This window comes from Aspergillus flavus, chromosome 2 (genome assembly GCF_009017415.1).
Source record: "Aspergillus flavus chromosome 2, complete sequence".
NCBI classification, from domain to species: domain Eukaryota; kingdom Fungi; phylum Ascomycota; class Eurotiomycetes; order Eurotiales; family Aspergillaceae; genus Aspergillus; species Aspergillus flavus.
The window spans coordinates 2,916,911-2,929,993 of record NC_092409.1 but is presented as its reverse complement, the minus strand read 5'-3'; the positions used below and the strand labels follow the sequence as shown (position 1 = coordinate 2,929,993).

The window sequence follows — 13,083 nt, the reverse complement described above, 5'->3', positions numbered from 1 at the left end:
ACTCTGCAACCACAGCTGTCTTCATCCATTCTCAAGTCGCCAAGATTCTCTCCACGGACTGCAAACTGCCCTCCATCGGTTGATCCTTATCCGTCCTATGCGCATACAAGGTTAGAGATTCGGTTATTACATCAAAGATGTCTTGTCAAATGCCATCTCACCTGGTCGTGATACGGATATCTGTCTGAATTCTTGGTATACCCTCTTCGTGGATCAAAGTATGGGCATATCCAATGACTCGGGCGACTTGATCCCAGGGTCCCTCTAGATCATTCAATTAGTGACTCAAATTCACCATATCTGTCGACACTAATATCTCTCAGATCCACCCTGAGTCGACAATTCCGTAAGAGAATATCATCCCGTCGAAGCTCTGATTAACCTCCTAATTGAATGAAAGCAACTTACCAACAGCCGTGCCAGTGGCAGTCATCTGATATTTGAGGCCAGATTTCTGCAGCAGCTCTTGAATTTCTGCGATCTGCTTGGAGAATGATGCATTCTGCGAGCCGATCTAACATGCGAGTGTCAGCTGGTTGTGTTCATTAGACAAGTCTTCGTGTCATCTCATGGCCCTCCCTCCACCGCGATCGCTAATTGGGGCACATAATACCTACCGGAATCAAGGAGAAATCGGCAATACAGGTCGAAGGGGTTGTCAGATTAGTTGTCGCCATATTTGTCGCTGTTGTTCTGGTGACTTATGCTATTTTGTATCAAAGGTGGGTGCTGGATGGTTGATCTTCTCAAGCGTTAAGGAGATCGATATACCTCAAACTACGTAAACCCCGCTTGGTATTCAAGCGGTTTATTATAACTTGCCACCTTTCATATTAACAGAGTGACGTCCACGTTGATCATCGGCGTTTCTCACAAACAACGAATGAGATTAATGGTTTCGATTATGTGTAGGTTTTCTCGACCAGTGCCTACAGTTGGGTTCCACGCCATACGGGCGGCGCCCAAGCCATATCGATGCAGAGCTGTACGCTCTGGGCTCATTCGTTCCGTGGCTCATTAACATGGCTTAGTGCCACTTTTGATTACTTTAAACTGGATCTATCTCATGACTGACATTTGTTTGATTGTCTAGACTTCAATTCTCAAGCAACCTTGTCCTCATATTTTCGAACTGTGTATCATTAATCTCTTATCAACTTTGGTATCGATCATATCAAATGCTAAATTCTTCGCCTAACCCCGATAATAAGTTTCATCGATGGTCCTTCCTCGTCGTTGCTGCGGTTCACTACCACGAACGTATATATCCTCAAACAAGATGTCGAGTTTCGTATCGGGCTCGGGCATCTTTTCAGCCTCGGCCACTTCATCGTTGACTTTGCTTCGCACATTCTTATCGATTGCTTTGGCGTCTTCCTCCGAGAATACACCCCACTCAATCAACCTCTCTTTAAAGTTAGAGATCGGGTCATTCGCACGCTGATCTTTCAATTCTTCCCGGCTTCGATATGCAATCCCTGGATCTGACATTGAGTGTCCCGCATATCGATATGTCATGTATTCATAGACAAGTGGTCCATTTCCTGCTTGGATGAAATTCTTGCCGTATCTGACCGCGGAAAGGACGGCAAGGACATCCATTCCGTTAATTCGTAGCCCCGGGATATACTGGCCACGCTTGTAGTACTCAGTCATTGCAGAGGCTCTTTCAACAGATGTTCCCATGCCGTATTTATTGTCTTAAAGTGCGTTAGCACACAATGTAAGCGCACATCGAAATAATGAACTTACTCTCACAGCCAAATATCACAGGTAGATTCCACAGCTTAGCCATATTGAAAGCTTCGTGAACTTGGCCTTGATTGGCTGCCCCATCACCGTAGAGATCGATTGTGACATTATTCGCATCGTTGTATTGTTGAGCGAATGCGATTCCAGCACCTACTGGCACACTGGCTCCGACAATTCCATTCCCCCCAAAGAAGCTCTCGCAGAACATGTGCATAGAGCCGCCTTTGCCATACGAAATGCCATCTCTTCGTCCAAGCAACTCGCCAATGATAGACTTCACGGTCCCTCCGCGCATTAATGTAAACCCGTGGGAACGGTATGCCGTTATAAGTTTGTCCTGTTTAGTTAGTGCATGCTCGATACCGACAGCGACTGCTTCTTGTCCAGTTGATAAATGACAAAAGCCACGGATTTTCCTATCTTTGTATAACCCATCCGCGGCAAGCTCCATACGTCTGCGAAGAGTCAACGATACAGCTCTTCAAAAAAGAAAAATAACTAGAAAGATCAAGCTGACCTTATCATTGTCATATCATGGTATAACTGTTTCAGTTCCCTCTTGGTGGTTTCAACTGAATACGGAGGCGGGTCTAAATGATACGTATCGAAGCTATCTTCTGCTATTGGAACACTAAATGGCTTATCATCTTCCTTAAAGACGTCGAGTGTCATTATTTATACTAGTGAAGGGATAACGCATTTGTCACTTACAGAAGGTATGTCTTCCAAACTAGCGACATGTGCTAGAGAGCGCCGACAGGTACAAGAAAGGACTGGCCGCACCCAAGGGACTGGCCCAGCTCTTTTCAAGGATCTTGAAAGCATAGTTTAGGTTAAGCAGTAGTGCCACTGGCTGCTATGCGACCACAAAGGATCTAAAGGAAATTCCAGGGAACTTTTTGGTGTTCTTCAAGTGCCAACTTAAGCTATTTAATTCTGTAGGACTCATAAAAATCGGCTGTCACTCTGTAGTGGATTGAACAAGTACTTCCAGTGGACCTTCAGATCAACGGTATGTGACGCAATAGTTAACTCATCAGGTCGCATTGCTTCGCCCTTTGGGTAAGGCTAATTGCCTATGTACGGAGTATAGAGTTCCGGTACTATTATGCTGCCTATTGCCAGTAAGGTCATCTAATCAGTCTACAAGCACCTCCAATAGAAAGACCTATAGTCACTGGCATACCTCTTCTGATGGATGGACTCAAATCAATATTACCCGATTTGGAAGTGACGCCAATTCGGAACGGATCAACGGTCGATCCGGTATGACGCATTGTTGCCCTGAGCAATTCCGGAACTGGTTTCAGTTCCAAAAGATCTCAAATTTTATGCTTGTAAATAAAGAGGCATAAACTAATGCTGTATTTCATGCCTATTCATTCGCCGAGCTGAGAATTATCGTTACTTGCGCTCTAATCAGCATAGCGATGAAGTCTCCAAGGCACTTGTCGCACTTCCCAATTTGCCGCATCCACGCGTTGAGACGCGTATAACTATTTATCTAATCAGTCCAGAATTCAGCCTTATGGTTGCGAATAGGTCTTGCTGGAAGTATGCCTCGTACGACTCGTGCCCGCTCCAAGAAGAACGGAGCCCGTGGCGGTCGCCAGTCAAGAGAGCAAGATGATGAGGTCCCAGAAGTATACCGGGAGATGCTGGCAGAAGCCGAAGCTCGAGATCCCGGCAACCTAGAGAATGATCGGCCAATAAAGAAGCGAAAGGTACAGGGGCAATCACTGGCATCTCCTGCTCCTTCTCAGACTACAAAACAAGAAGATCAGCATCCGTCAAAGCAACAAGAAAATGTCAACCTGCAAGTACAAACTGTTTATGACTCTTCTTCCTCTGACGAATCGGAAATGGAGTGGGAAGAGGTTGACATCTTGCAAGCACCTGCTGCTCCTATTCAAACAGCACCTGCTCCTGGAGAAAATGAGACCATGCAGATCACTCTTGACCCTCATCAGGATCAGAAGCGGAAAGTAATTAGAAGGCGGAAACCAATTACAGCAACCGAGAGAGAGATGAGATTACATGTACACAAGGCCCATCTGCTTTGTCTCTTATCCCATGCCCAGTTACGAAACCTCTGGTGCAACGACGAAGAGATTCAGGTGCGCCTTTGTTTCAGCAGAATCCTGCTCGCACCTCCAACTAATGTAAAATTTAGGGGTTTCTCAAACAGATGTTGACAAAACGCGTGATCTCGCTTCTGAATCCATCACAGGAACAGCCACAGTATACAAGGTCGACAACGTTCATTGATGGGCTTAATCAGGCCAGCGATGCATTCTTGAAGAGATTCAGAGTTATAAAGTCAGGTTTGAAACGAGCTCATTGGGCAGATGATTCTCTTGCCTTGAAACAAAGAGTGGTATTGTAGTCAACTTCTGTAGTATTAGGATTGTGCTTCTAATGTCGTCCTAGGAAGATATCATGTCAGACGCAGAGATGTTCTTATCGAAGGATGATTTTCAAAAACAGGCCAAGACACTTCAAGGCTCTCGTGATTTTGGTGCCCAGTTGTTCTGTGCCCTACTACGCTCCGTAGCTGTGGAAGCTAGGCTCGTCTGTTCATTACAGCCATTGCCATTTACTGGAACAACCAAACAAATGACTCCTACTAAGCCGGGACGGCAGGTTATCGTGATGTCGTCTGATGATCTTGATACTTCTACGGATGATTTGGCGAAACGGGGAGCATCTCCAACACCGTCAAGGACCAGAAGACTTGGTCGGCCACAATTTAAACCCTCGACTCAACTGAAGAGCTTCGTTGCCAGTATGTATTGCTAAAAAAACAGTATGCAGATACCCGTATTAACATCTGAAGACTCACGCCCTAGTATCCGAGAATCATCATTCCCTGTATTCTGGGTCGAGGCTTTCAACGAAGCGATGCAGAAATGGGTTCCTGTTGACCCATTGGTGACGAAGTCGATTGCGAAATCTTTCAAATTTGAGCCGCCATCAAGTGATCCGTATAACTGTATGAGTTACGTCATTGCCTTTGAGGAAGATGCTTCGGCAAGAGATGTCACGCGCCGCTACTCAAAGGCCTTTAATGCCAAAACACGCAAACTACGCGTAGAGTCAACCAAGAATGGGGAAAGATGGTGGGGCCGGGTTATGCGGTTTTATGAGAAACCTTTCCTCGAGGACCGTGATGAAGTTGAAATAAGCGAGCTTACGGCCAAAATTGCTGCGGAGCCTATGCCTCGGAATTTACAAGATTTCAAAGATCACCCGATCTATGCGCTCGGGCGGCATCTTCGCCGTCATGAAGCCATCTTTCCGAAACGTGTCGTTGGACAGGTTAGCGTTGGCAAATCAGGGTCAAGAAACCAAGTCTTGGAACCTGTTTATCGCCGCTCCGATGTCCATGCTTTGCGAAGTGCGAACAGGTGGTTTCGATTGGGTCGGGACATAAAGGTTGGTGAGCAGCCGTTAAAGCGTGTTCAATCTCATAGGAATCAAGTTATGGCTATTGAGGAAGACGCGGGGGACTCTGAACAGTACACCGAAACAGCTTTATACGCTTATCACCAAACCGAACTATATAGACCGCCATCAGTCATTCAAGGGAAGGTTCCAAAAAATGCTTTCGGAAACCTTGATGTCTACGTGCCGAGCATGGTTCCCTCTGGAGGAGTCCATATCAAGCATTCTGATGCTAGGCACGCCGCTAAACTCTTGGGTATTGACTACGCAGATGCCGTAACGGGCTTTGATTTCAAAGGGCGCCATGGGACAGCCGTAATTCAGGGTGTTGTCATTGCTAAGGAGTATGAGGAGGCATTAAAAGAAGTTCTAGGTTGTCTTGAAGACCAAAAGTTGCAGGCTGAGCTCGAGCAGAAATCGGCCGAATCGCTCCGGCTTTGGAAACATTTCTTGCTCAAGCTTCGCATCGCAGAAAGAGTCCAAAGCTATGCCGTTGAAGGCGAAGAGGCTGATGACGAAGAGAGCGTTGCATCAAGTAATAATGACCACGGCAGTCCAGAAGAAACCGGTGGTGGATTCATCCCTGAACCAAACCAGGAAACTATTGGTTCACAGTACGTCGCTCAAGAACGCCACTTTGAAAGCCCCGCTGCGCCCAAAGATGATGATCTTCTCGGCGGACGATTCATTCCTAACGACGGTGAGAGACATCAGGAAACTGTCCAAGAATCAGTTCTTGAAGTGGCAAGTGGCCCCTCTCACACAAATAGAGAAGAACAGTCTCTCTACTCGCTTGTCGTCATGTCCGACGATACGAACACTGCGAGAAGCACAACACCCTACCAAGGCGCCACAATGTTGCCCGAGGCTTCAGCGCCCGGCTCAAGGGACAAAGAAGGACATAGGGATGGAGACCGAAAGATTCCCGAAGGGGTTCCGTCAGACACTCCTATCTTGGTTGAGTCATCTACAGCAGCGGACACGCCCTCTGGGAGTGTCAAGGTCGTTTCGCAGCCTCTTTCAGCAACGCAGTCACGTATTGAATCTCCAGTGACTTCAGACGAAGAGTCGAATAGTAACGATGAAGGGTCCTTGTTATCGCATGATCCAGAAGATGAAGATGCCATTCCAGAGTGGCTCATGTCTGATTAACGAGTTCGGGTTCTCGTACTGTGTATAACCTACCTTTAGATCAGATTATCATTAAAAAACATTAAATACACTACAGTAGCACAAGATACCCAATACGTTGCGCAGGTACTTGTAAGCATCATACGAATGCAACATGGACGCTGTTTGCCTTAAGGTTCAGGCCGTCAACAGTCCTATCCGAGTTAAATGGCCTTCTGTGCACAGACCACCCGTTTATGGTCTAGCGACGCGTCGTCGCGTTACCCCAGTCGACACAATCAATAAGCAGAGTTAGCTAAGACAACGCCACCAAACGTTCTCCATTCAATAACCAGCAATAAATCCTATGGCTCCTTACAACTTTTTACTATATCTCCACTACTTGATTTGCGATGAGACGAGGTGATACAAGTGGGACGAACGCGCAGACCAACCAGGAACAGTTTCAAACCCCGGATAAGCTTCCTCCAGGTGACAGCTTGAGAGGGTCATTAACTACAAAGAAGAGGATCGGAACACCCGCTTCTTCATCTTCTACATCAAGGTCATGGAAGAGGTCTTCATTTGCCGGTGCCCGAGACCAGCCGACACTCACGCAGATCGACTTCGTAACGCAGGTATCGCAGCATCAGTCAGATGACGACGATGATCTCGATTACATCGCCGAGGCACCTAAACATGGTACCAGGAAACGTAAGGAGGTCATTGAGATAGCAGATGAGTCTGGAAATGATGCCGATTATCGACCACCTTCAAATTCACGAGTCCCGCGAGCCCGCGGCGTCAGATTCGACCAGGATACGAATAGTGTCGGGTCTAAGCAGTCTAAGGCGGTTAGTCGAGGCGATGGCCCTTCAAAACGGGGTCTGAGAAAAAGTGGTGACGGCGTCAAGGGTAACAAGAAGGGCAAGGACAAGCAACAGAAAGATAAGACATTGACACAGATGGACTATGTTAGACGGTACTTGAAGATCGAGCCTGATGAGGATGTCAAGTTGGAGTACACATATACCACTCCTCAAAAGCATGAACGAAACTCTCATGATTTGCAACCTCCGAACGCTGGAGATACGGCTCCCAATCCGGTTGATACCTATTCCACTTCAAGTGAATCCAAGAGACGGAAACTGAATGACGAGTCGCGATCAAGTGGAGAAGCGGAATCGGCTGGACACCCCAAACCGGCTGAACCATTTGCAGGTCCAGTCACACCGCGGAAGCCTAGGCGATCGGAAATACCCTCCTCTCAATCTCCAGAGAGCCCCGGACTCGCGATCATCACATCATCGCAGTTCCGCAGTGCAACTCGTTCTCCCCTTAAACGGGAATCCCCAACCCCAACCATTAAACGCATCAAAGAAGAATCACCTGGCTACGAGCAAGTAGAGGGTGCCCTTAAGAGTCCGGAAGAAACATTATCCCATGATTCAACGCCGCCATCTATGATACCCCACCCTCCGCCTACAGTCAAGCTCACCTCAAAAGAAAGCTTAGAGACCAATGCAAGCTCTACCCAGTCCTACTCTACGAAAGGGACAACAGTTCCAAAAGAGGGAATTGATACACATCAGGAACTTGATGAAAACCCCAAGACTACGCAGAGGACTGTCGTATATGAAACAGACGCTGAGACCGACACTGGTGACTTTCAAGACAACGATTTCAATATACCTGGCTCACCTCCCGAAAGAAGGTCTGACAACCATTTCCATACTTACGAAGATGATAATGAGCTGCCAAACGAAGATTCCCAAGAACTTCCACCAATTCCTCCATCCGGGCTAGATGTTGAATCCGGTCCTCTACAATCAGAGACCAATCTGCCATCTGATGCATCAGTATACTACCGGAGACCGCAGCAAGCTACACAGTTTCCACTCGAGCCAATACCCGTACTTAATACTCAGAAAATGGCGGAGCTCTTCCCGGACTATCAGCAAGAGTCGGCTACTGTCTCAGAACCGCCGTCAACACCACAACGACTCCTTTATACTCAAACGCAGACCCAATCTCAAACCCAAGACCAAGACAAAGCTTCGACAGAGATTGTTCCCGAATCATCACCTATTGTACGTTGTGAAAGCGGAGTTAATCCAAAAGACGCTATTCGACGTGGACATATTGCTCGAGAATCTGTCGTGCAGGTGGAGTCTTCGCAACCTGCAGATAGATTTCAAAGGAAAGCCGATACTGACAGAAGCTCTCAGCCACGAGGTATTCTATCAAGGAGCGATCTTCTGACATCGAGTGTTATGGAAAGTATACCATTGCCGGCATTTATGTTGGGCAGTCAGGATAGTATCGGAGAGCCTTACTCAGATATCTAACAGCCATGTAACGAGGCGGTATAAACCACATACTATGAACAATAAATAGCAAATAAGTAATGAACCCTAATGAATGAAAAATAAATAATTCATCTCCTTTTCCACAAGTATACATATTCGCATGCATTAACAAGTAGATCCGTCAAACTAACGGACAGCGGGGCGTCGGCCCGTCTATCACCCCGGGAACGGATCAATCACACTGACCCAGAAGTTGGCGCTCCCCTCCGCAGCTCCGCAATCAAGCACTCAGCCGGACTCGAGGCTTTCATATTACGTCGCGCACATACACAAAACAACAAAAGCCATGGATATAGCATACGACCACATCCAAGAGGAGATCCTCTCCTCCAACGACACCAAGAAGGAGGGAACCTCGCAAGACGAGAACAAAACACCGCAGCAGTCAAACGTCGACCTGAACGCCGAGCTGCAGGAAACCTTCCGCGCCTTCTCCGCGAGCCCATGGGGCATGCGCATTGGCGGCCTGTGGGACAACGTTCGCAAACAGGGAGAGACTTACTACGAAGGTGCGAAGCAGGAGTATGCCGCGGCCAGCGAGGAAGCCGCCAAGGGCTTCTCGGACTTGAAGCAGAGTATCGTGGGGCGCACGCGGGGTCTGTCTCTGAGCACGGCGTTTAATGCCGGTGCCACGGATAAGGCGGCTGAGGGAGAGACAGCTGCTACGCCGGAGGCGTCTCGATCGGTGGATGCTCAGGGGGAGTCGAGCGTCGGAGAGGGCTTCCTGTCGAGGTTTAAGGCGGAAGCTGCTAGACGGTTGAAGGAAATTGAGAAGGCAGAGGAAGCTGCTGACGAGGCTATTATGCGGTTTGGAATGAATATTGGGCAGAAGTTGCGCGATGCGGTTAGCATTGTTCCTCCGGAGTCGGATTCCAGCAAGCTCCTTTTTGAGAGTAAGGATGCGGAGGGCAAGAGGGTTATCCATGCTACTCGGTTCGAGGCTCAGTTGCATGTTATTCATTCCAATATGGAGAGCTTCACTAAGGACCCGGTGAGCGATGAGTGGCCTTCGTTCAAGGAGAAGTTCAATGTGGACAATAAGACCACTGAAATCGCTGCCGATCTTGAGAAGTACCCTGAGTTGCGGTCTGCCATGGAGAAGCTGGTGCCTGAGCAGGTTGATTATGCAAGCTTCTGGTGTCGTTACTATTTCCTCCGACTCGTCATTGAGACTGAAGAGCAGAAGCGCAAGGAGCTTCTTAAGGGTAAGTCTCCTGCTGCTTGTTAGATTCTGTTGCACTATCCGTTCTATAAAGGAGATATCTGACTGTAGCATACAGGCGCCAATGTTAGCGACGAGGAGGAGGTTGGCTGGGATGATGACTCCGATGATGATACTGATTCGCCGTCTACTCCTCAAGCTAAAGTTGACACCAACAAGGCCAACGTCGCCCAGGGCTCTGCCACCGCTGCTCCCGATATCAAAGCATTGAAACCCAATGAACCTCGCAAGTCTAACGACCAGCAATCTCAACCTGACAGTGAATCCAGCTATGATTTGGTCAGTGGTGCCACCAGCCGAGCTCCTGCAAGCCCCAAGGAGAAAGCAAAGGATGACGACAGCGATGATGACTGGGAGTAATAAATGGAATGAAATACGAACTGGTCAATAAAATGGGAGTACCTTTAATAGTCACAACTTGACCAATTACTTGACCACTGGCTGGTCCGATTACCACTTGGTAACGAGGGTACAAGGAGTTAGGGTTGTTGCTTCTTTCTATCTACTTAGTTGGCGTTGCAGGATCCTCTCTATTTTCTTGCGTTCAGCGATTTACGTGATATCAATATAAAGTGTCCCGTATTGTGTATGTTGATTATTCTGGATATATGCGCAGTATACGTTGCTTTAAAATTCTACATCTCGGACGCTAGTAGCTCTTTCAAATGGTCCGATGATATTACTAGTCCGTCGCTGTGTCGTGGTCAGTATATTTACAGTAATATTTAGCCTCAACTCGCCTCCCATAGTGAACTTCATGGTTTTTCCTCGCTTGATTCATGTCCAGCACGCTCCGAATCATCACCAGATGCAGATGTAGACCGATTAGGAAGCGGAGAGTTTTTCCGTGAGCCCTTATCCATATAAGCAGGCGTGCTGCGTAGGGTACTGTGCTGTCTCATGTCGGGTTGTCTGGGGGTATTACGGCGAGATCGCGGAGGTGTTTCCGGTGTATTCTCTCGGGAACGTAGCTGGAAGCCTCGGAGCCTGTCGCTAGGAGAATAGGGAAATTCGCTGCTTTCACGCGGGTATGCTGATGGTGTGCCTTCAGGGACCCAGCCATACTGATAATCTTCACCTCGTCTCTTCATAGGACTTTCATCGTAGGGATCCCATCCGACTCTGCGGCGTGCATCAGCACGAAGACGCTGGCGATGTTGCTCGTCCCCACCAGCTCCAGTAGTTGAAGACTCCTCCAAGAAGAAGTTCAGGAGTTCATCGCTAATGGATAAATGGGACTGCTGCTGAAATTGTTGCAGTGACGTGAGGCGGAGGAGCGTCTCTAGGAGGGACAGAGAAGTACGAATATTATTGAAATGAGGGTTTGTGACTGTAGTTGTAGCCATATGTTGAGAAGGCGACTCTCCCAAGGCTCCTTGTCGGGATGGTGTTGCATCTGAATCAAGGGAGAGTTTCGCCATCAGCTCTGGATCTATGGAATCCCCCTTAGCTGAGGGTCTGAGGTTCTCGTCATCGGATTCTGAGTCTGATTCGTCATCTTCATTATAAACCTCAAACGCGATCCACTCAGGGTCAAGGTCTTTGGGAAGGCGCCATTCTTCCGGTATTGAGCTCTCATGAAAGTTGGGGTAAGTGGACGGAGCGCCCGCCCCATTTAACTGGGCGTCCAGCTGTGCCTGAACCTCATCTACTTCCTCCTCGTCTTGATCCGAGTCCTCGTTTGAATAATCGAATGCTTCCTCCCTTTCCACCATGCGCCGTGGAGGTATAGCATTGATATCTCTCTTCAGGAGTATTACCGGATTGTTAACCTCGCCATCGGGGCTGATATTCAAAATTTTACCAGTATCGGCATAGAAGATCTTCGAGATCTGGTGTATCGGAAGAATCTCGCGCAGGCCAGCGGAAACGACACCTTCAAAAGTCTGAGGTTGAGGCTCATCTTCTTCAAAAGTATGGACTCTTCCATCATCTAAATCCTCTATAATTAGGAGTTGGTAAGCATACTCATCTACCCTTGCTTCAGCAGCGATTTGCGTGCGCGGTAGCTGTGTTTGGGAATTGACAGCAAGGTCCATCGGCACACGTCGAAGCTTCAAACGTGCTTTATGCATGACCTCCTTCCACGTCGTTTCACGAATGCCTTCGTCATCGTGGGACCGGAGATGACTGGCGAAAAGCATGTACATTGATAGAGTAAAAGTAGGGCCTATCTGGACCGCTTGTGACGGGGACATTGAGTACTGGGTGTCGCCTGCGGTAAGAAATGTACTGGCCTGCAGCAGCCGGGATGGTGATATGGTCGCTGGGAGGTTAGTTGATAATTTGGCGCCGGAGGTAGTGATGGCAAGGTTCATAAGCGGCACTGCATCCTCGATTCGCACTAAAAGCCTCCTGATGTCCTTTATGATGGACTTGATCTCGTCATCAATTTGAGAGCGACTTATTGAGGACTGTCCCCCCTTTCGAGCTATTTCTTCGGACGCAGCAGCATTCGCCAATCGCTGGCCCAAGGCCTGAATATCCCACCGTAAAGATTTTGTGAGAGAAACTGCGGACTCAAGAGATGTGTTTCCTCGTGCGGCACTAGGCAGAGTCAGAACGTCATCCAAATTTAGTCAATTCCAGGTTCCCTACATTAGCTCAATCATGTCAATAGCAGGTGAAATAACCTGTCCTTCGCATCAGCAAATGTGTTGGAAATAAGCCGAGTTCATACATCCAGAGTGCTTTACCTGAATCTTGCTTTCTAGCCGCTGTTGTAGTACAAGCAGCTCTTCGCGTTCTTCGGCATTCTCAACATTCTACCATCGGAAGTCAGTTAGTCTAAATACTTCAACACTTAGCTAGCGACCAGGATGACCAAAGATCACTTACTTTAAGCAGTCGCGACGACTGACGAATGGCATATTTAGCCGTTATAGCGATTCCGGAGCTAAATATTAGATAGATTAGTCTATAAGACATATGATGCCGTCAGAAGACAGTGCACATACCGAATGGCATAGTTCATAGCCTGATGAGTGAGCTACCAAAGATGTATCAGTTTCGGGCATCGCACACCAAGTCAGATGTCAAAAGTCATAAGAGCATACTCTGGTCAAGAACGTATCCATATTGCAACCGCAAGGCCATATGGCGCCGTAGCTTCAATCGAAATTTCCTTTACGTCTTTTTGAATCCGTTTGGCAACCCAATCTCAGATTGATTGCCAATATAAAAATG

At 47.8% G+C, this 13,083-nt stretch overlaps 6 protein-coding genes across 6 annotated transcripts; 3 read left to right on the top strand and 3 right to left on the bottom strand.

Moving 5' to 3' along the window:
• Positions 1-31: 31 nt before the first annotated feature.
• F9C07_2903 (putative cell wall biogenesis protein) lies at positions 32-677 on the bottom strand (the record flags this gene model as incomplete). The annotated part of the gene is made up of 4 exons (XM_041289664.1): positions 32-95; positions 162-264; positions 409-514; positions 618-677. 4 exons carry the CDS (start codon positions 675-677, stop codon positions 32-34), a joined length of 333 nt encoding a protein of 110 aa, XP_041142759.1.
• Positions 678-1,194: 517 nt separating this feature from the next.
• F9C07_2054903 (dehydrogenase E1 component-domain-containing protein) lies at positions 1,195-2,424 on the bottom strand (the record flags this gene model as incomplete). Its single annotated transcript, XM_071508578.1, has 3 exons — positions 1,195-1,700; positions 1,753-2,207; positions 2,270-2,424. 3 exons carry the CDS (start codon positions 2,422-2,424, stop codon positions 1,195-1,197), a joined length of 1,116 nt encoding a protein of 371 aa, XP_071363783.1.
• Positions 2,425-2,936: 512 nt separating this feature from the next.
• Positions 2,937-6,348, top strand: F9C07_2277468 (putative DNA repair protein Rad4; the record flags this gene model as incomplete). The annotated part of the gene is made up of 4 exons (XM_041284716.2): positions 2,937-3,869; positions 3,926-4,129; positions 4,183-4,537; positions 4,589-6,348. The coding sequence occupies exons 1-4, from the start codon at positions 3,309-3,311 to the stop codon at positions 6,346-6,348; spliced, it is 2,880 nt and encodes a 959-aa protein (XP_041142757.1). The 5' UTR covers positions 2,937-3,308.
• A 371-nt stretch (positions 6,349-6,719) lies between these two features.
• F9C07_2906 (uncharacterized protein) lies at positions 6,720-8,654 on the top strand (the record flags this gene model as incomplete). Its single annotated transcript, XM_071511031.1, has 1 exon — positions 6,720-8,654. The coding sequence occupies one exon, from the start codon at positions 6,720-6,722 to the stop codon at positions 8,652-8,654; it is 1,935 nt and encodes a 644-aa protein (XP_071363782.1).
• Positions 8,655-8,804: 150 nt separating this feature from the next.
• Positions 8,805-10,455, top strand: F9C07_1240274 (BSD domain protein). The gene is made up of 2 exons (XM_041289675.2): positions 8,805-9,880; positions 9,956-10,455. Exons 1-2 carry the CDS (start codon positions 8,962-8,964, stop codon positions 10,255-10,257), a joined length of 1,221 nt encoding a protein of 406 aa, XP_041142756.2. The 5' UTR covers positions 8,805-8,961; the 3' UTR covers positions 10,258-10,455.
• A 197-nt stretch (positions 10,456-10,652) lies between these two features.
• Positions 10,653-12,974, bottom strand: F9C07_2225749 (RanGTP-binding protein; the record flags this gene model as incomplete). The annotated part of the gene is made up of 6 exons (XM_041289684.1): positions 10,653-12,444; positions 12,496-12,530; positions 12,594-12,662; positions 12,736-12,793; positions 12,855-12,886; positions 12,954-12,974. The coding sequence occupies 6 exons, from the start codon at positions 12,972-12,974 to the stop codon at positions 10,653-10,655; spliced, it is 2,007 nt and encodes a 668-aa protein (XP_041142755.1).
• Positions 12,975-13,083: the final 109 nt, after the last annotated feature.

Coding starts and splice junctions, on each gene's coding strand:
- F9C07_1240274 (XM_041289675.2), top strand. CDS start 8,962: ATGGATATAGCATACGACCACATCCAAGAGGAGATCCTCTCCTCCAAC. Junction 9,881..9,955: donor GCGCAAGGAGCTTCTTAAGG/GTAAGTCTCCTG, acceptor TGTAGCATACAG/GCGCCAATGTTAGCGACGAG.